The following is a 21,937-nucleotide window of genomic DNA, read 5'->3' as shown; positions in this document are numbered from 1 at the left end:
TACACTACTTTATATTAGAAATGGCAACAGTGGAGAATGAATGTCACATAACAAGAAGATAGAGGAAAACAAAGAAGCTTATGACTACAGCGTCGTCGCGGACGCTCACAATTTTTCAGGACTTTTACAGATCCCAAATGCAGATCAGTAGGTACCAGAAGGTAAGAACAGTTTCTTTTGCATAATATCGCGAAACAAAACGCCAAATAATATGTCTTACCTTATACACACACCATAATAATACTCGTATGTATAAAGCGACGACAATTCTTCAAGCGGTGTGGCTTCATAGCTTACCAAAGTCGTACTTAAACATTTTGATATATATTTGAGCGCCGTGTGTAATAATGTTCTATATTTTCAATGGATCATATAAAATGTCGGCGTTGTTTACTTGAGACATATTGCAATCATAGTGCTGTCTACACATATCTCTTATGTTTGACTGCCATCTACTGGTCACACTTATCATTACACCATGTACCAAATAAAATAGCTTCAAGGTGAGTAAACTCAACCAAACGTATTCCTTATATTAGGCGCACTGTCGAGTTTTGAGAAAAAAATAAATTTAAGTGCGCCTTATAGTCCGGAAAATACAGTAATCTTTTTTCTGTCTGTGTTGCCTCATGGTAAATCCACCCCTGTCTTGTCCTTGGGTGCCCTGCTAGAGTATACTTCTTGTTTTCTTCCTTGCCAGACTGGGTGGATACATTTTAAGGTCTAGAACGTGACATTTCCTGTCAGGTCATAAGTCATCCTTACACCAAAATCAGAAAGAACGTTCTTATTTCCCCCCTCTTCCTTGCCATCTTTCTTTTTTTGCTATTAGATCTATGTCATTCCAGCCTTATCCGACACCGTGCACTATGCTCTTATCTGTACAGTTTGAGATGTGGGGTTGATGAAAGATGCACCCTCAAATTGCATTGTCTTCTGTCTCCCACCTCCCTATATATAGAAATATATATATATATATATATATATATATATATATATATATATATATATATATATATATATATATATATATATATATATATCACAAGCTAGTCCATCTCTCCCTGCAAAAGCTTTCATTACACCTGAACCCCTATATGCAGTTGACCAGATTGGCATGGTGGAGGTGTGATATTTATGTCTGCCTCACAACCACAGGTTTAGAATCTCTATGCAGTTTGTGGTTCCTGTGTGTGCGTCTTCCTCCCTTATCCCAAAGACATGTTGGGTTAATTGGAGACTGTGAATTGTTCATTGCTGTAAATGGCTGTTAGTCTGTACAGCAAATTCCTGAGAACCAGCACCCTCTGCTGTGGACATTTGATTTTTGTCTATTTATTTTGTAAACAGTAATAAATACGGACGAAGACAAAAAAAAAACAGTACTGTTTTTGAGGACTTCCTGAGAAAAGCCAAAGTCAAAGATCCTCTATATCACCTGTGTCAAATTCAAGGGACCAGATCTGGCCCGTCACATCACAAATAGAAAAAACACTTAATTTTTTTTGCTAAATGTACTTATCTCAATTTTGCCAGAAAAAATAATACTCCATACAATTGCATATCGTATATGACATAATATTCCAAGCATTTTTTTTGCATAGGCAATTCTGTGATAATTTCACAAGGACATTTATATTCATATACACTGTTATATGCGGCCCTCTGATGGCAGCCATAACTGCAATGTGGCCCTGAATGAAAACATGTTTGACAGCGTTTCCGTGTTTTTAGGAAAAATGTTCATCTCTTCCAAGTTTTTTTAACTGAACTCTCAGGCCGGTTTGTCCTAATGCTGTACATTATGTGTCTTTCCTGTGACTAACTGGAAATAATGAATGCTTGTATAATATGCCCAATGTCTATTAAATGAATTAGGCTTCCTGTGCATTGCATATTGTCATTCCTGCACCAACTGTAAGTACCCTGTCATGAGAGGCGGGACTCTTACGATTACGATTCAGGGGCTACAGCATACTTGCCAACCTTGAGACCTCCGATTTCGGGAGGTGGGGGGAGGGGTGGGCGTGGTCGGGGGTGGGGCGGGGGGCGTGGTTGGGGCGGGGGCATGGTTAGGGGCGTGGTTAACAGGGGAGGAGTATATTTACAGCTAGAATTCACCAAGTCAAATATTTCATAGATATATATATATATATATATATATATATATATATATATATATATATATATATATATATATATATATATATATATACATATATATATATATATATATATATATATATATATATCTAAGAAATACTTGACTTTCAGTGAATTCTAGCTATATATATATATATATTTATTTTATTGTATATATATATATATATGTATATGTAAATAAAATAAATACTTGAATTTCAGTGTTCATTTATTTACACATATACACACACATAACACTCATCTACTCATTGTTGAGATAAGGGTTGAATTGTCCATCCTTGTTCTATTCTCTGTCACTATTTTTCTAACCATGCTGAACACCCTCTCTGATGATGCATTGATGTGTGGCACGCACAAAAGTGCTTTCATCAAATGCATTAGAGTCTGGAATCTTCCATCTTTCCCTAGGATGGCCCAAAACCGGTCAATCTTTGCTTCCTGAGGAAGATCTTCAGTGCCAAGCACTTGGTAGTCCACTACTTCTTCCCGGAGGCTATCCAGGTCCAATCGCAGCTGCGGCTTGGAACTTACAAGCGGTTATGAGAGTAGCGTATGCGTGTGTGTGGCCCTTTAATAGGTGAGCATGTGAGGTGAGTGACGTCAGTGAGTGTGTGGGCGAGAGAAGAGAGGGAGCGGTAGCGTGAGTGCGGGCGGGGACTAGTTTGTTTTGTGTTGGATTGGCTGTGTGCAAGCAATCAATAAAGCAAGATTTGCCACTAATCGCCGGACTCAGGCAGGAAAGGAGCAACAAAGCGTATTTCTTCATCTTACTCGTCGTCGGCGTCGCCATGGCTGTATCTTCCTCGTTCTTCTGCTTCGTCTCCTTGTTGTGTGCGCAGTTGTGCACTGCACTCTCTAAAAGCCGTATATGTTATTGATGTTATAGATGGCAGTATTGTCCTGTTTAAGAGTGTCACAACATTGCTGTTTACGGCAGACAAACTGCTTTACGGTAGACAAAAACATGACTGCTGTTGTTGTGTGTTGTTACCGCGCTGGGAGGACGTTAATGAAACTGCCTAACAATAAACCCACATAAGAAACCAAGAACTCGCCCTCGATCATTCTACAGTTATAACGTGATTGGGCAGGCACACTGTTTATATCGTGGGAAAGCGGACTCAGGTCTGCATGGAGGTGGAGGGGGCGTGGCCTTCAGCTCCGCCTGAATTTCGGGAGATTTTTGGGAGAAAATTTGTCCCGGGAGGTTTTCGGGAGAGGCGCTGAATTTCAGGAGTCTCCCGGAAAATCCGGGAGGGTTGGCAATTATGGGCTACAGTTCGATAATAAATTGAATATTTATGCATCAAAAATTTTAATATTGTATATTGTTAATTGTGTGAATGCTTTGGAGCATTCACATATAGTTTTTTTCACCAAAATGCATCTATTTGTTCTTTAACTTAAAACATATTCTTCATCTCCAGATTTTGGCGCACTCTACCTTCCACATTTTTCACCCAATTCAAACCGTTCCAACTTCAAACTGTTCAGCCTATTCGGGAATCGCAGGCTATCCTTTGAAAAATTCCCAAAATTCCCAGATTTCCCAGAATTCCAGGTTTTCCCATTCAAAATGAATTGCCCATTTTAAAAACTTACACCATTTCCACATTTTTCCCATGCAAACCATTCTACTTTCAACACATTCCACCATTCTGGAAATTCAAACTATAATTTTTCCAAGTTCAAAAATATTCCAGGATTTTCCAGAATTTCTGCTTTCCAACCTTTTTTGTGGTGACGACTCCTTCCACATTTTTCAACGCATTTGAACCATTCCACCGTCAAAACATTCCTCTTAATCAGGACAAAAAACAACTTTGTCCTGATTTTTTTGTCCGGTTTTCCCGAAATTCCTGGAATTCCGTAATACCATTTCTGAATTCGACATGTTACTACTTCAACATTTCTCGATCGATTTAAAAAATTTCAACACCAACCATTTCAACTCATTCAAAGCATTTAATTATTTTTTAATTTTCAAAAAAATTCCCGTTTTTCCCGAAATTCCTGATCTTTCTGAAATTCCCATTGAAATCAACGGGACATTCTTCAAAGTTCCACAATTCCCACATTTGTCATCTGATTCAAACCATCCCAACTTCAAAATATTCAGCCTGTTCAGGAATTGCATGCACTACTTCAACAATTCTAAAAAAACATCCCGGATTTCCCATAATTCTTTTTTTTTTTTTTGCATTTTCCCCATCCAAAATGAATTGGCCATTTTTCAAAGTTCCACAATTCCCACATTCTTCAACCGATTTAAACCATTCCACCTTCAACACATTCAACTCATCTTGGACATTCATACTACCATTTTTCTACATTTGACAAATTTCCAGGAATTCCCGTTTTTTGGTAACCTATTTCCACCCTTCTTAAGTTTGACTACTCCTTTCACATTGTTCAACCAATTTCAACTGTTCCACAGTCAAAACCCTCCTCATATTCAGGGCAAAAACCAAGTTGGTTCAGGAAGTAGAAAAATTCCCGGTTTCCCGAAACTCCAGGAATTTCTCAATTAAAAACTGTTACTAATTGAACATTTCTTGACCGATTTAAACAATTCCAACACCAACCAATTCAGCTCATTCAGGACATTCATGCTCCTAATCATTTAAAAAAAAAAATCCTGCTTTTCCCAAAATTCTCGCTTTTCCAGGAAGTTCCCATTGAAATTAATGGGACATTATTCCAAGTTGCACAAATACCACATTTTTCAACTTCCATCCATCCATCCATTTTCTACCGCTTGTCCCTTTTGGGGTCGCGGGGGGTGCTGGAGTCTATCTCAGCTGCATTCGGGCGGAAGGCGGTGTACACCCTGGACAAGTCGCCACCTCATCACAGGGCCAACACAGATAGACAACCTATTCAAACCAATTCAACATCAACACATTCCACTCATCCTAGACATTCAAACTAACTTTTTCCCAAACCAAATTCCGGTTTCCCTGAAAATTCTAACTCTTCAACATTCAAACCATTCCAACATTCCAACTATTTCAGCGTTTAAAAGATTTACACATTTAAACCATTTCTACATTTGTCCTACATTCCATTAGCATTTCAGTTCAGCTTCAGCTTTTCAACATTCAAACTATTCTTTCATTCATACTACATTCTGTCAGCATTTCAGTTCAACTTCAGCATTGGAGCATTCACATGCAATTCCTTCAGGAATTGCCTCTTGTAGTTAATATATGTTAACATCTTATCATATAATAATGAAGATTAATCACATCCGGGTTACGGCTTAATCCAAGAGCCATGTCCATTGTTACACGGTCTGTGATTGAGATAGGAGGCAGCTAATTTAGCTTCAAAACAGAACTTTAGATAAAACTGATGTATCTTGTTATTACTACAGTGGACAAACGTTCTTCACATCGGCACACCTCAAGTTTAAAATTCCATTTTAAAGTATAACACCTACTCGAGGATGTTGCAAGCATTATTGCTACATTGTCTATCTGTGTTGACCCTGCAATAAGGTGGCGACTTGTCCAGGGTGTACCCCGCCTTCCGCCCGAATGCAGCTGAGATAGGCTCCAGCACCCCCCGTGACCCTGAAAGGGACTAGCGGTAGAAAATGGATGGCTGGATGACACCAAGCAGAGCAGAACATTTTGCTGGTTATTAACCTGAGTCAATGTTGTCAACAGAAGTACCACAGATAAATTGGACAGCCACCACATGTAAACCACACAACATTAGTGAAGACAAAGTCCTGCAAGAAGATGTCATTCATAACACCACAGATGATCCGTCTTACAATACCTTGGAGAGGATAAACCATCTGTACTACACAATTAAGAGCATCACATTGATACTACAGGCTGAATGTGAATTTATTTTGCAATTACAATTGGACATCTGTAAGTAATCCAAACGAGCTGGGGTCACATTGTATCAAAAAAGAGATCAGCATTGTCGTATGAAAAGGTAAATAAGCTTTTTTGTTTCAACAAATGATTGAACTAAAGAAGAGTAAATGCAGATTGAAATGGTGCACTTGGTTGTTTATGAGTGCATGTAATACATTATTGATTGGTAATTGTACCTTTTATGCAATATTATTGCAAACACTTTCAAAATGTGCACTTAATTCTGACTATACTTACTGTCACCAATGATGTTTTGGCCATTCTTCAAAGCATATTAATGATAACACAAAAGCCTGTCTTCCAGTAATGGTTGATGGTTGGGTGAACCTATTTATTGGCAAACTGTGTTTTATCGTTTTTAATCAAAATGACAAAAGAAAGTACCCAAATGACCTTGATCAAATGTTTACATACCCCAGTGAAATTGACCTGATAATATGCACAAAAGTTGACACACAGGTTTGAATGGCCAATCAAGGTTTGCATCCTCACCTGTGACATGTTTGTAATTACTTTGTGTGTGTATAAAAGATCAGTGAGTTTCTGGACACTCTGACAGACCATTACTTCTTTCATCCAGTGCTGCATAAAACAGGAAAGGGGTAAAAAAAAAAAAAAAAAAGAGATCCAAAGAATTGAGAAAGCCACTCAGCAGTGTTCAAACGCTGAATAGGAAGTGGAAAATTAGGTACTCTGTCGGCCAGGTAGACCAGATTTCAGAAACAGCCGCCAGTAAAATTGTTCGATATGCAAAGAAAAATCCACTCACAACTTCAGCTGAAATACAGGATTGTGGCATTGTCGCACATTCATTATACAAACATACACATACACATACTGTACATATACACTCACTGTACAAACACATATACACATACTGTACATATACTGTACATTCACTGTACAAACATACATATACACATACTGCACATATACATTCACTGTACAAACACATATGCACATACTGTACATATACATTCACTGTACAAACACATATACACATTCTGTACATATACAAGTACATGTGCATACGTACACTCATGCACATAATCACGTTTCATCAAACATATATTAACGTTGTTGCCCTCAGGTAAACTGGGTATAACACATGGCACACTGACAAAGCTTAACCTATTGTTACTATAACAATCTACAAGGTTAATGTAGGTTGCTTCTCTTTCTCCCCCTCCATTTTTCTGCATTCTTTCGTATCTCAAGTTATCATTACGTATATGTATTGTTGCATTTGAACAACTGTATTGTTGATAATAGAAGTAAATTATTGGTATTGTTCATTATCAATAGCGCTATTTCTATTGGTATTTGTATTGCTCCATTTGTAGTGTAATAATGCTCATTGTCATTTCTGTATTATTTTTTATTTTCGCTAACTGCTTATTTGCTATCACTTTTACCATCATATTTGTACATGTCGTATTTGCTGATGTTGCTCTATTGTTGTTGTTGTTTGCTGTTGTTGTTTTTGTCTCTCTGTCTAATCCCCCTCTTGTCCCCACAATTTCCCCCTCTGTCTTCTTTTTTTTCTCTTTCTATCCCCTCCTGCTGCGGCCCGGCTGCACCAAATGATAATGTAAATACATTTAATAAAGTAAAATACAAATAAGGCAACAATAAAATAAATGTTTTAATGTAACATTTAAAAAGATTAGCTGACTATGATAACTGTGTAGTCCGATTGTTACATCTTGGTTTCTTATTACATTTCTGTGTCTCATTTGCAAATATTATATAGTGGACTCTGCATGCAAATCCAAGACGTTGGATGGCAGTAGTTTATTGACTCCGGCGTGTTGCAGCGCTACAAAGCAGCCATGAATCTGATTGTGCCAACCCTGTCTTATGTTGAGCCTTACAAAGTCTTTACACTAATACTGTAAGTATTATACTTATTACTTGCTCTTTGATTGTAAAGTGCATTTTACTTGTAATTGTTATTCCTAAATTGGAGGTTTTGAAATTGCCATGTCAAATCGCTAATGTTAGCATATTTATGGTAAAGCCAATGTACTCAGTTATGTCTCACTGGAAAAAACTGAGGAAAAAGACTAAAAGCTGACACTGGACCTTATATTTGTGAAAATCTGTAATAAACGACTCTTTTAAAACAGCCCCTTGATCAGCATTTGCTTCTTTTCTTTACAATCGCATAAGGGTTTTTTAGTTTAGCATTTTGCCGGCCACTGCACAGGCACTTGTAAATTATATTTGCTCTTTTCAAATATTTTCCATAGTAATTTGATTTCAATGTGGGACCTATGATAAATTTAGTCTTTTCTGAATGGTAAATGTTGTTACAATGTTGGAAACATGTGTTAAACAATGCCAAAGCGTCAAATCATAAAGATCATGCATTTTGGCGTGAGCTTGCACGCCGTTTTTGGATGAACGACAAGTGTGCATGTGTACCCAATGTTGTGACTGGGTGAATCTATATAATGTTTATGAAGTTTGTTTTTGTCCGTGTTTGGAAAAAAAAATCGCACTGACAACTTCAAGATATATATTTAAACAGTGTACATTTTCAAAGGATAAATATTGATACTTTTGGTGTGCGTGGGGTGGGGTTTCATTCGCAATCTGTTAATGCCTTCACAATTGAACATCTTGGAGACAGACTCAGAAATCGCACCATAAAACCGTTTGTGGAGCAAAATTAACACCAAAGCATATCCAATATGTATCATCAGGGCCACCAGGAAGGCTTATAAATGTCGATTAAAATCATCAGGAGTGTCATCAATGTGTGCTTTGCCAATACAATGTAATTGAAGAATATATCCAATTAAATACAAACTGTTTATTGTATATGCAAAACCCACTTTTCTTGTCTTTTGTGTATTTGGGATCCCCCATAAGTGCCAAACATTAGGGGAATATTTATAAATACATTTTGATTTGGATGAAATTAAAATTATTTACAATTTTTATCATTAAAATGTATTATTTTGAGATGTCTACGGCACGACCCAGTCTGTAAAGCAAAATGTATGCAGAATATTGACCAGGAAGTGTGTTAAATCATAAGATGACCCCTTTGAAAACAGTATATCTGTGACGATATGTCACTTCATTTCTGCTTGTGCTTCCTTGTTTTGTGTTTATGTCTTGTCAGCACTCTCGTGTTGTTACATTTCCTGCATGTCTCCCTGAGCGCTGTTTGCCCCTCACCTGCTGTTGATTGGCAGCCGGGCCACACCTGGTGCTAATCAGCAGGTTTCTATTTATGCCTGCCTCGCCTTCTCCTCAACGCTCGAGGAATGCTTCTGTTTGAGAACCTCGGTTGTGTACATGACTGCATTCTCCTCTGTTAATTATATTAAAAATAATCTTACCTGCTCTCCGTTCTCCTGGTTCCTGCATCTTGGGGTCACTACAACTGCAGCCATGCGAGTCCCTGACAATATGCCTAATTTCACTGTAAAGGCAAATGACAGGACACGGCTTTATATACAGTATTTAATATACTGTTTATTTAGGTTTTTACACACTTGTAGTGAAACCCTGCAAAGGTCAGCAACACAAGTGTTGTGTATAGGTAGAACAGATGGTCACACAGCTGTTGCACAAAACTAATAATTTACATCAAGGATCTTTTTATTTTTTTTAAGAATAGAAATGGTTATATTTGATACAAATATATCTAAATATCCATATTGTAACCAAGGTGCTTACTGTAAGTACTAATGGTTGTTGAATACTATAAACCAGTGATCCTCAACAGGCGGACCGCGGTCCATGTCCGGACCCAGCGACGTGTCCGTCCGGACCCAGCACGAATTATAGTAAAAAAAAAAAAAAAAAAAAAAAAAAAAAAAAGTTTATTATTATAATTATAATTATTATAAAAAAAATATAATAATTGTATTTATCTTTGAGTTATCGCTAGCGCAAGTCAACGTTCTTTGTTGTTTTTAGTCAAATATCTTCACGTTTCGTTTACACTTCTCCGTGTCTCACTCACTCCGTCTCTCTCTCTCTCTCTCTCTCAGAGAGAGAAAGAGAGAGAGACGGAGTGAGAGCGAGAGAACGCCACTCTGATTGGCTGATTCCGGGGGTTGTCCTCTCTATCACAACGACGCGCTGATAGGCTGTTACCACCTGGGTCATACACATGTGCCCAGTGCATGGAACTTTTCGCTGCAGGCACACAGTTGTCTCTTATCGCTACTTCGCTAACTGTTCACTTGTCAGTCACTGAATGTGAATCAAATCACAATGGCATGCTCCAAGTTGGCTCAGGCTGGTAAAAGAAAGGTGGACAGGGAAAACCGACGTTTCAAGGAAGAATGGACAGAGCAATATGTTTTCATCCTACCTACTGCAAGTACCAGACCAATGTGTCTAATATGCAACAGTACTGTTGCTCTGGTGAAAAGTGAAAATCTGAAACGTCACTATCTGAAAGAGCACTGCGAATTTGAAGAGACATTTCCTCATGATTCAGAGCTAAGAAAAAAAGAAATAATGAGGCTGAAAAAGTCATATGAAACATCAAGCAAGATTTTTGTTAAATCTATGACACAACAACAAATAGCAACAGAGTGCTCACTCAGAGTGGCATGGGTTTTGGGTAAACACAAGAAGCCATTCTCTGATGCAGAAATAATTAAAGAATGCTTGACTGAAGTGATGGGTGCCATGTTTGAAGGCAAAGAAAAGGAGGAAATGACAGCTAAAATAAATCAAATCCCACTCTCTGATGCCACAGCTACCAGACGTACTGAAATACTGGCTGGTGATTTGTCCAAGCAGCTTTGTGATGGAATAAAAAACGCAGAGTGCATATCCCTAGCAGTGGATGAGTCCACTGACACCACTGACAATGCTCAGTTGTTGGTGTTTGTGAGGTATTATGATGAGGAAAAGGGGGGGTTTATTGAAGATGTTTTGGGCCTGGCAAACCTCAGTGGACAAACAAGGGGAGAAGACATCTATAAAGCAATATCAGAAATGCTGAATGAAAAAGGGATAGATCTGAAGAAAGTTGTGTCCATTGCTACTGATGGAGCTCCAGCCATGTTGGGGAGAGAGAAGGGACTGGTTCCGCGTCTGAGAGAACACCACCCTGGCCTGATATCTTATCACTGCATAATCCACCAGTCTGTACTTTGTGCAAGTCTTGGAGAAGTGTACTCTGAAATCATGACAACAATGATGAAGCTCATAAACTTCTTGAGAGCATCATCTGCACTGCAGCACCGCTTGCTGCGCACATTCCTAACAGAGGTAGATGCTGCTTTTGATGATTTGGTCGTGCACAACAGCGTCAGATGGCTGAGCAAAGGCAGGGTCCTGGAGCGTTTTTGGGCCATTAGAGAAGAGCTGCAAGTGTTTCTGTCCCAGCAAAATAGCGCAAAAGCAAAACAGTTCCTGGAATTTCTGCAAAATGCTGGGAAAATGGAAGCTGTGGCATTTTTGGCTGATATAACTTCCCATCTCAATGACCTAAGTCTCAAGCTACAGGGGAAGAAGAACACAGTGTGTGAGCTGATGTCAGAAGTCCGTTCCTTCCAGAGGAAGCTGGATGTTTTCAAAAGTGACATACAGGTAACTAATTTGTTATTATTATTTTCTACTACACACTATTTTCTTCCACTTGATAATTCATACCTATTTTTAAGCATTGTTCCTAATATATATTTAAACTGTGTATCTACAGGAGGAACTGCTCCACTTCCCCAAACTTCTGGAACTGACCAAAGGAGAGGGAGATCATCAGTGCCATTTGGAATTCTTGGAAAAACTCATTGCAAATTTCAAGACTCGCTTTGATGGCTTCATTTTGGGAAAACAAGTCCTGCTGTTCATTGAAAACCCATTCCTGATCAGAAATGTGAGTGCGTTCTCTGCAGAAGCAAAACAAGTCTTCCCATGGGCCAGAGCTGCTTCACTGCAGACTGAGCTCATTGACCTCCAAGAAAGTGTCGCACTGAAAGAGGCTCAGTGTGACGCCATCACCTTCTGGTCAAAGCTGGTCATTCCTTCCAAGTTTCCTCTGCTGCATAAGATGGCCTGTCACATCCTCACAATGTTTGGCTCAACATACAGCTGTGAGTCTGCCTTCTCTACAATGAACATTGTGAAGAACAAGTACCGCAGCAGACTGACCAATGAACACCTGGATCAGTGTCTCCGCCTGGCCATCACACCTTTTGTGCCAAAGTTCAAAGTCTTGGCTTCAACCCCAAGAGCCCAATTCTCCCATTGAGCAGCTGTGTTTTACACAATGGGGATGTACTGTAACATAGTTATATTTGCACATGAATGAGATCTGTTGAGGTCATTTGTTTACCAGGGATAGGAGGGTTGTGTTTAAAAGTATTTATTTTTTGTTAAAACTGAAAGTTTTATTTAAGTTCTTATTTATTTTTGTTTCAAAGAAAATCTTTCATGTATTTTATTGGATATTTATTTTATTTTTGTTAATTTTAAGAAAATGTTAAACTACTACCTACCTCCTGCTACTATATAAGCTTGACCGATAATAAACGGACCCAGCCTGTTTCAAAAAAACATTTGTGGACCTTCAAGATTTGTACTTGAGGACCCCTGCTATAAACCATACTAACCTTTTTTTTTTTTATTGAGACAAATATTATTTATGTATTTAATATTTGTTTGCTTACTATGGTATATTATTTATTTATTATTTATTTGTTCACTGTACTGTTACAGAGAACAAGGGAATTGGATAAAATTGCTATAGTATGAAAAGGGGTAGGATTAAATAAACTCTGCTTCTTCCTACTCCTTTTCGGACGTGCTGTAATGAAACAACTGGAATTGTGTGATGCATTACATTGTATCGTATGCATGTTCGAAATAAACTGAAACTGAACTGAACTGAACATAGAAGAGATTAAGGATAATACTGAACCAAACCATGATTATCTCTGTGAAAGTGAATGCTGAGATTGGACTCTGAGTATTGTTTGGTAAGCGTGTGTGTGTGTGTGTGTGTGTGTGTGTGTGTGTGTGTGTGTGTGTGCGTGTGTCTCTGACACTGCTAATGGCCAGTTTCAACACTTGGCGGGTGTTGCCGAGGAATATGTGAGATAAAATCTTTGTTGATGAAGACAGAGAAGAAATCTGAAATTTCTCTCATGCTGCTGCCAGCGTTGACATTTGCCAGGATGAACAATGAGCATGACAACATCAATAAATGTCAGCCTGATGTGTCAGTCCCTTATTTGTGTCACATGACAGTGAGAAATCCACTCTCTCCAAAAACTTTATGTGCAGTAAAATTCAGATTTAGTCTGTGTGAGTCTTTTTAACTCATAAATTCAAAACTCCCAACAGTACCGGCAGGGCCGATCTGCATACTTGCCAACCTTGAGACCGGGGTGGGGCGGGGCCGTGGTTGGGGCGGGGGCGTGGTTGGGGGCGTGGTTAAGAGGGGAGGAGTATATTTACAGCTAGAATTCACCAAGTCAAGTATTTCATATATATATATATATATATATATATATATATAAGAAATACTTGACTTTCAGTGAATTCTAGCTATATATATATATACATATGTATTTTATTATATATATATATATATATATATATATATATATATATATATATATATATATATATATATACATATATATATATATAAGAGAAATACTTGAATTTCAGTGTTCATTTATTTACACATATACACACACATAACACTCATCTACTCATTGTTGAGTTAAGGGTTGAATTGTCCATCCTTGTTCTATTCTCTGTCACTATTTTTCTAACCATGCTGAACACCCTCTCTGATGATGCATTGCTGTGTGGCACGCACAAAAGTGCTTTCATCAAACGCACTAGAGTCTGGAATCTTCCATCTCTCCTGAGCATGGCCCAAAACCGGTCAATCTTTGTAACCTGAGGAAGATCTTCACTGCCAAGCACTTGGTAGTCCACTACTTCTTCCCGGAGGCTATCCAGGTCCAATCGCAGCTGTGGCTTGGAACTTACAAGCGTATTTCTTCATCTTACTCGTCGTCGGCGTCGCCATGGCTGTATCTTCCTCGTTCTTCTGCTTCGTCTCCTTGTTGTGTGCACAGTTGTGCACTGCACTCTCTAAAAGCCGTAGATGTTATTGTTGCATATGCATGTACAGTAGATGGCAGTATTGTCCTGTTTAAGAGTGTCACAACATTACTGTTTACGGCAGACAAACTGCTTTACGGTAGACGAAAACGTGTCTGCTGCTGTTGTGTTTGTTGCCGCGCTGGGAGGACGTTAATGAAACTGCCTAACAATAAACCCACATAAGAAACCAAGAACTCGCCCTCGATCATTCTACAGTTATAACGCGATTGGGCAGGCATGCTGTTTATATTGTGGGAAAGCGGACGTGAAAACAGGCTGTCGACACATCACTCAGGTCCGCATGGAGCTGGAGGGGGCGTGGCCTCCAGCTCCGCCTAAATTTCGGGAGAAAATTTGTCCCGGGAGGTTTTTGGGAGAGGCGCTGAATTTCGGGAGTCTCCCTGAAAATCCGGGAGGGTTGGCAAGTATGCCGATCTGTAGCATAAAAAATATTTATGCCGTTGTGTAGGGCCACACCAATTAGGGGAGTCACGTAATCATGGCCTGGGCTTTTGTAAACATTTGAGTTTTCTTTATGTCATAAAGTCATAAAAGTTAAGACAAAATCAACTGTGCCATCAAAGTTCAATCATAAGGTTGTTTGAATCAAATTAGGAATGTATAGCACTGCCTACACCACCTTGCAAATATGCAAAATGGTTCACGCATTTACATAATTACACTTATGCATTTACACACAGTGCTAACATTCAGGAAACAAGATGTGGTGATAGAAAATAGGTAACAAAAATAATAAATCTATTTGGGACAGCATCGGACAAAGTTATGTATTTATTTCTATTTTGCCTCACAAATGCACATAATTGTGCTGCATTCAAGGAACTTTGATTAAAGTTCGAAACAGTGGTGTAACTATTTTTTTTAAAGACGGGGAGGCCTAACCCCCAGTAGATGCACTAATGATAATAATTATCATAATGGTGATGGATAATTATGATCATTATTAGCCACTAATGATATTCCTACATGAATCAGCTAATGAAAGGAAGGGAAAAGGGACACTCGACAATTAAAATCATACTTAAGTGAAAAAAATAAAGTCAATTATTTTAGTGCATGCAGGGTTTTCCCAAAAATGCTAATATACCTGTGGTGGTGGGGGGTATGGCCATAGACATCTTATAAGTAGACGCCGCATATCGACCGCTACTGCCTACTGCCGCTGACGAGACGCAGGGCCGCCATCTTGGAGTGGTGATCCGCTCCACTCAGTGCAATTCATTTGGCAGGAGCAATGAACTGTCAGCGCATTTAATTAATTTTACCTCACTGAATACCACTGATTTCCACGCATTTTTTTAATCATACGTGTAGCTATGATAAAGGACTCATGTTTTGGCGTGTTTTATTATTCATAGTTTGCTTAACAGTAATAGAATATTCTTATATGCTCTAAGTGACCAGACGCCCGAGATCAAAACTGGGAATATAATGCCAGAGAAGGGGGGAAAAAACGGTCAGCTATTTTTAAATTCAAGAAACAATATGATTAGGTTATATATACATGCGTATATCCTACATAAACAATGTATGAATACATTAGATATCTATATATATTATAGACTGTATCTCTGTTGCTGCAGCAGCAGAGAGTTTATTCTGTCTTGACACTTTGTATTAATATTTTGTATTACATTCTTCCCTTAAATGATAATGTTTACAGTGATTGTATTATATGTATTTTTTATGTATGTCGCTTTGGATAAAAGCGTCTGCCAAATACTTCAACATAAACATATATAAACACCTGAAAGTCTTTAAATAAGCTAAAACCACCAATCTGTTTCACTGGATTCAGAATAAAACCAAATTCTGTTTTACCCAACAATGTTAGTATTTGAATATTGTTACTTGAAGATTTAAACATTTATAAATCCATCCATCCATCCATTTTCTACCGCTTATTCCCTTTGGGGTCGCGGGGGGCGCTGGAGCCTATCTCAGCTACAAATGTAATTAATTTAATTGACAAGCAATTATATTATGGTCAAGTCATACTCTTGTTTGCTAGCGGCTACAATTTCAGTACTATTGAAGATCTTTGCTCCTTCTCAACTCTGTGGTAATATTATTTTCACAAAATACAACCACTGTTAATGTTAAATCTCACTTGTGAAAAGTAATCCCTCGATTCCTATTTTCAACAGTCCGCTCATTTGAGCAGTTATTGGAGACTGTACTCGTGTTTAGAGGCTGTTTATTACTCTCGCTCTATGTTGGCGACAAATAGCGAGAGCTGCAGTGTGGATGATGTCACACTTGCTTCACACTGCTGCCCCAGACTTCCTCTCCTTGATATTTGCACATTAAACATTTTGTACATCGCTGTCCGCTGGTATAATTCAGATATATTAAAGTACGATCACATAGAAGACGTGCTGCCTGCGCTCCAGTCAATCCTGTGCGTATTGCTAATCACAATATCTGGTTTCTGCAGGGCTCGTTTGGTGATCAAAGTATTTTTGGCGGTCAAATTTACGGTGCATTACTTGTCAATGATGTGCAAATAATAGGCTATATATACAGTGCATCCGGAAAGTATTCACAGTGTGTGACTTTTTCCACATTGTGTTATGTTACAGCCTTATTCCAAAATGGGAAAACAAAACTTTTCGGTCCTTAAAATTCTACAGACAAATTTTTTTTTTACATTTTTTTAGTTAAGCAAATTTATTAAAAATAAAACAAATAAAACATCACATGTACATAAGTATTCACAGCCTTTGCTCAATACTTGCACTTTTGGCAGCAATTACAGCCTCAAGTCCTTTTGAATACGATGCCACAAGCTTGGCACACCTATCTTTGGGCAGTTTCGCCCATTACTTTCAAGCTCCATCACGTTGGATGGGAAGCGTTGGTTTTCATCCAGGATGTCTCTGTACATTGCTGCATTTATCATTCCCTCTATCTTTGTCTCCCAGTTCCTCCTGCTGAAAAACAACCCCACAGCATGATGCTGCTACCACCATGCTGTACTGTTGGGATGGTACTGGCCTAATAATGAGCAGTCCCTGGTTTCCTCCAAACATGATGCATGGCATTCATGCCAAAGACTTCAATCTTTGTCTCATCAGACCAGAGAATTTAATTTCTCATGGTTTGAGAGTCTTTCAGGTGCATTTTGGCAACTTTTTAACGAAGAAATGACTTTCGTCAGGCCACTACACCATACAGGCCTGATTGGTGGATTGCTGCAGAGATGGTTGTTCTTCTGGTAGGTTCTCCTCTCTCCATAGAGGAATGCTGTAGCTCTGACAGTGACAATTGGGTTCTTGGTCACCTAACTGACCAGTGCCTTTCTCCCCCGCTCGCTCAGTTTAGACAGCCGGCCAGTTCTAGGAAGAGTCCTGGTGGTTCCAAAACGTCTTCCATTTACGACTCATTGGGACCTTCATGGCAGAATATTTTTTTTATCTTTGCCCAGATTTGCACCTCGACAAAAACAAATCTCAGAGTTTTACAGACAAATCCTGTGACTTCATTCTTAGTTTGTGCTCTGCCATGCACTGTCAAGTATGGGACCTTAACTATAGATAAGTATGTGCCTTTCCAAATCATGTCCAACCAACTGAATTTACAACCGGTGGACTCCAATGAAGCTGGAGGAACATCTCAAGGATGATCAGTTGAAACAAGATGCCCCTGAGTTCACTTTTGAGCTTCATGGCAAACACGTTGAATACTTATGTACGAAATGGTTTGTTCGTTGTTATTTTCAAAACATTTGCAAAAAATTGTTTTCACATTGGCATATGTAGAATTTTTAAATTTGAACTTTTTCTGAATAAGGTTGTAACATAACAAAATGTGGAAAAAGTGAAGCGCTGTGAATACTTTCCGGATAAAGTTTATCCATTCATACTATAACAACCCATCCATCCATCCATCTTCTTCCGCTTATCCGAGGTCGGGTCGCGGGGGCAGCAGCCAAGCAGGGAAGCCCAGACTTCCCTCTCCCCAGCCACTTCGTCCAGCTCTTCCCGGGGGATCCTGAGACGTTCGCAGGCCAGCCAGGAGACATAGTCTTCCCAACGTGTCCTGGGTCTTCCCCGTGGCCTCTTACGTGCCCTAACCACCTCCCTAGGGAGGCGTTTGGGTGGCATCCTGACCAGATGCCCGAACCACCTCATCTGGCTCCTCTCGATGTGGAGGAGCAGCGGCTTTACTTTGAGCTCCCCCCGGATGACAGAGCTTCTCACCCTATCTCTAAGGGAGAGCCCCGCCACCCGGCGGAGGAAACTCATTTTGCCCGCTTGTAACCGTGATCTTGTCCTTTCAGTCATAACCCAAAGCTCATGACCATAGGTGAGGATGGGAACGTAGATCGACCGGTAAATTGAGAGCTTTGCCTTCCGGCTCAGCTCCTTCTTCTTCACAACGGATCGATACGGCGTCTGCATTACTAAAGATGCCGCACCGATCCGACTGTCGATCTCACGATCCACTCTTCCCTTACTCATGAACAAAACTTCGAGGTACTTGAACTCCTCCACTTGGGGCAGGGTCTCCTCCCCAACCCGGAGAAGACACTCGACCCTTTTCCGGACGAGAACCATGGTTTTGGAGGTGCTGATTTTCATCCCAGTCGCTTCTGTAACAACCTGTTGGTGTAAATGTTTATATTCATGTATTGTTGATGTTCAAAGTTTCCATGATCGTGACCATACCGTTTCTGAAAGGGGATTGGCAATTGAGTAAGTGTTGTTGTGTGTTTGGGAGTAAAGCACGGGGACTATCATGTGCACAGGAGAGAATATGTGTTGGAATGGGGCTTGTTTTTAGCATAAGATTAGCAATGAAAGTTTAAAAGATTGTCAGTCTTTGTGTAACCTTTGGAGCGGCCTTCCTCACTGGAAGAGCAAAAGTTAGCTATAAATGGAACTCTTTCCAGATGGTGCCATGTCAAGAGTGGCATACCACAAGGTCGTGTACTTAGGTCTGTGCTCTTCATCATCTTCATCAGTGACCTGCCTATTACGATTTAAAACTCTACATACATGTTTGTGGATAACACTCAAATCTTTGCAGATGTAAGTTCAAAAGATGGTTCGAAGTCACTCCAAGCAGATCTACATAAAGTAACAGAATGGTCCCAAAAATGGCGATTACCTTTTAATGTGAACAAATGCAAAGTGCTACATGTTGGATAAAGAAACCCAATATATAACTACTCTTTGAATGAGGTACAGTTAACGGACACCACAATCTAAAAAGATTTAAGAGTGATAGTTGACGAAGAGCTAAATTTCCACCAACATATATCGTCTGCAGTATCCAAGGCAAACCAGATTCTAGGAATGATCAAAAAATCTTCACACTAGTAACAGCTGAAATACTACCAATACTATTTGCCACATGAGTAAGACCACACCTGGAGTATAGGTATGTGCTATGGCATCTGAGGTATAAACTGGATGCAGGTGGAAAGGGTCCAGAATAGAGCTACTCGTCTTATTCCAGGATTGAGCAGTCTGCCCTATGAGCAGCGGTTGGAAGTTCTCAAATTACACTCATTATGCTACCGACGGACTCGAGAGGACAAGATAACGATGTACAATCTAATAAATGGACTTTTATGAACCTCTGAAGAAAGGTTTTCCATGCATGCAATCCACTCTGCAACAGGTGGGCACAACTTCAAGCTTCATACAACAAGTTCCAGGCTAGACATCAGAAGATGATATTTTTAGTCAACGTGTTGTGGCTGATTGGAATAGCCTGCCAAGTGAAGTGGTAAATGCAACCAGCACAGATCCTTCAAGAAATGGCTAGACGAGCTCTGGTGGGACCATAGATTCCTTACCGTTCACTCATCAAAACATGCGCAGTTAAATTAATAAATTAATCAGTTCAGTTGCAAGTAAACCAAAAAAACAGACTACAGGATTATATCCTACTACTTATATACTGTATACGGTATCCTGATGCTGATGCTTAATAATCAACTTGGAGGTTAAAAAAAAAAGGTGGCCGCAAACTTTTTTCTGGTCTTTCTTGCTATCTCCTAGTCTAAATTGGATGACAAAGTTTACCAACTTCTCGGTTTTTAGCCACATTCTTGTCAGAGTTTGTAGGTGACGAACCCCAAGATGCAGAGATGGCAGGCTTTGTCCAGGAAAACATGATTTAATTTTCATAGAATAAAGGAAAAAACACAAACCAGGAACTAGGAACAGGAAACAAGATGCCAGGAAAACAGGAACTGGAAGACGAGGAACAAAAAGACAGCAAGCTACAAACATCTACAATATATAGCTTACCGCTATCGCTTACAGCTACACTGACATCGACAAGTAGGAATGACACTACAAGTATTAGCGACAATAATCCAGCGCAGAGTGGAGGACAAAGCAGGTTTAAATAGCAGCTGGCTGATTGACACCAGGTGTGGCCCGGTGCCAATCAGCCACAGCTGAGGGGAAAAAGCACTCAGGGAGACAATCAGGAAATAACCAAAATAAGAGTGCTGACAGGACCTAAAGACAGGAAACAAAGACAAACGCAGAGGAAAAACTAAGACATAGCCAGACTGTCAGGGACAAGCCTGACAATTCTTGTACTATACAGGTGAAAGGGATGATTTATAATCTAGGATTAATTATCACCAGCTCAGTGGCAATGCAGCAGCTCACCGGCTCAGTATGTCAACACTTTAGCTGTATAAGCTAGTTAGCTTGGCGACACTATAAATAGTTTGTTTGCGTTAGCGCTTATAATAATGTTGCTAATACTTGGTTAATATAAGGTCAGGTGATGTAAATGGAGTATTGTGGGCAGTTTTTGGATGCTTTTTTAGAGGTATATATGGGTGCAATAGAGCACTCCTATTAGCTGCATTGTTAGCCACCTCGTACTTGCCATATTTAACGACTCTACAATGCAAAAAAAAATAAATAAATAAAAAAATGCTTTCTTGTCTTACATAGGGATTGTAAATGATAGAACATTTTCTTTAAAAAAGTGCAGTTTCCCGTTAAAGTGCTGGGTGGTTGATAACATTAACACTGCAGTTAAACATAAATGTGTTGCTGTGTTCTGTGGTATCTATAAAGCAAAAATACATTAAGTAATCCAAAAGTTTCCTATCTTGCTCCACATCCTCACTTATATTACAGCCACAGCGCCTCTCTTAATCAAATCCCACATCCTGAATGTTCTTTATTTTAATCCAGCTTTTAAATGTTTTGCTGACCTGAAAATGGGCTGTTCTTTGAAGGGTGAAAAACTGTTACAACATGCAAAACGTTGTTTGTGCCTACTTACAGGAGGGTCGAGGTAGACTGTGCCTTTGCGATTAACCCACAGTACCTCTAACCCGTGATTTTCTGTAAATCTCTCCTCAGTTCTTCAAAACAATGTGGCGGATTCAACACTTTTAAAAAGCTTATGAGAAAAAGAGCGAGGTTGTTGAATCACCACCAAAAACTCTAAAATGTTCATTTCTACATGACAAATTGATCAAACATCACACCATCTAAACACCATCTTCCAAATCAACAAAGGCACACTTACTCCACAGTTTTATGAGCTAAATGCATGTGTCATTCAAAAGGTGTTCATGAGGTGTTGCCCATGTTGACATCTAAGAACAAAAATAATACTAATTTATTTCATATATCCTTTTAACTACTCCTAATACCAATTCTCTCTAGCATTCATCGAAGGGAGACACTTTCCATTACCCTCTGCATTATCTATCCAGCTCTCTTCTTTGTTTTGTCTTGTCTTATTTTCTTGTAGCCTCTTTTTGCACTGCT

General features: G+C 39.2%; 2 protein-coding genes across 2 annotated transcripts in view; both read left to right on the top strand.

Moving 5' to 3' along the window:
• Window positions 1-21,937, top strand: part of plpp4 (phospholipid phosphatase 4) — a 180,494-nt gene that overhangs the window by 20,065 nt on the left and 138,492 nt on the right. The gene's annotated exons all lie outside the window — the stretch shown is intronic.
• Window positions 10,979-12,631, top strand: LOC140679817 (general transcription factor II-I repeat domain-containing protein 2-like). The gene is made up of 2 exons (XM_072916075.1): window positions 10,979-11,624; window positions 11,737-12,631. Exons 1-2 carry the CDS (start codon window positions 11,028-11,030, stop codon window positions 12,283-12,285), a joined length of 1,146 nt encoding a protein of 381 aa, XP_072772176.1. The 5' UTR covers window positions 10,979-11,027; the 3' UTR covers window positions 12,286-12,631.

Source organism: Nerophis lumbriciformis, linkage group LG02 (genome assembly GCF_033978685.3).
Source record: "Nerophis lumbriciformis linkage group LG02, RoL_Nlum_v2.1, whole genome shotgun sequence".
Lineage (NCBI taxonomy): Eukaryota > Metazoa > Chordata > Actinopteri > Syngnathiformes > Syngnathidae > Nerophis > Nerophis lumbriciformis.
This window is presented reverse-complemented; position numbering and strand designations above follow the sequence as displayed.

Bases quoted from the DNA above. Each gene is read 5' to 3' on its own strand.
- LOC140679817 (XM_072916075.1), top strand. From the start codon at position 11,028: ATGCTGAATGAAAAAGGGATAGATCTGAAGAAAGTTGTGTCCATTGCT. The intron at 11,625-11,736 runs GTAACTAATTTG...GTGTATCTACAG, and splicing joins TTTTCAAAAGTGACATACAG to GAGGAACTGCTCCACTTCCC.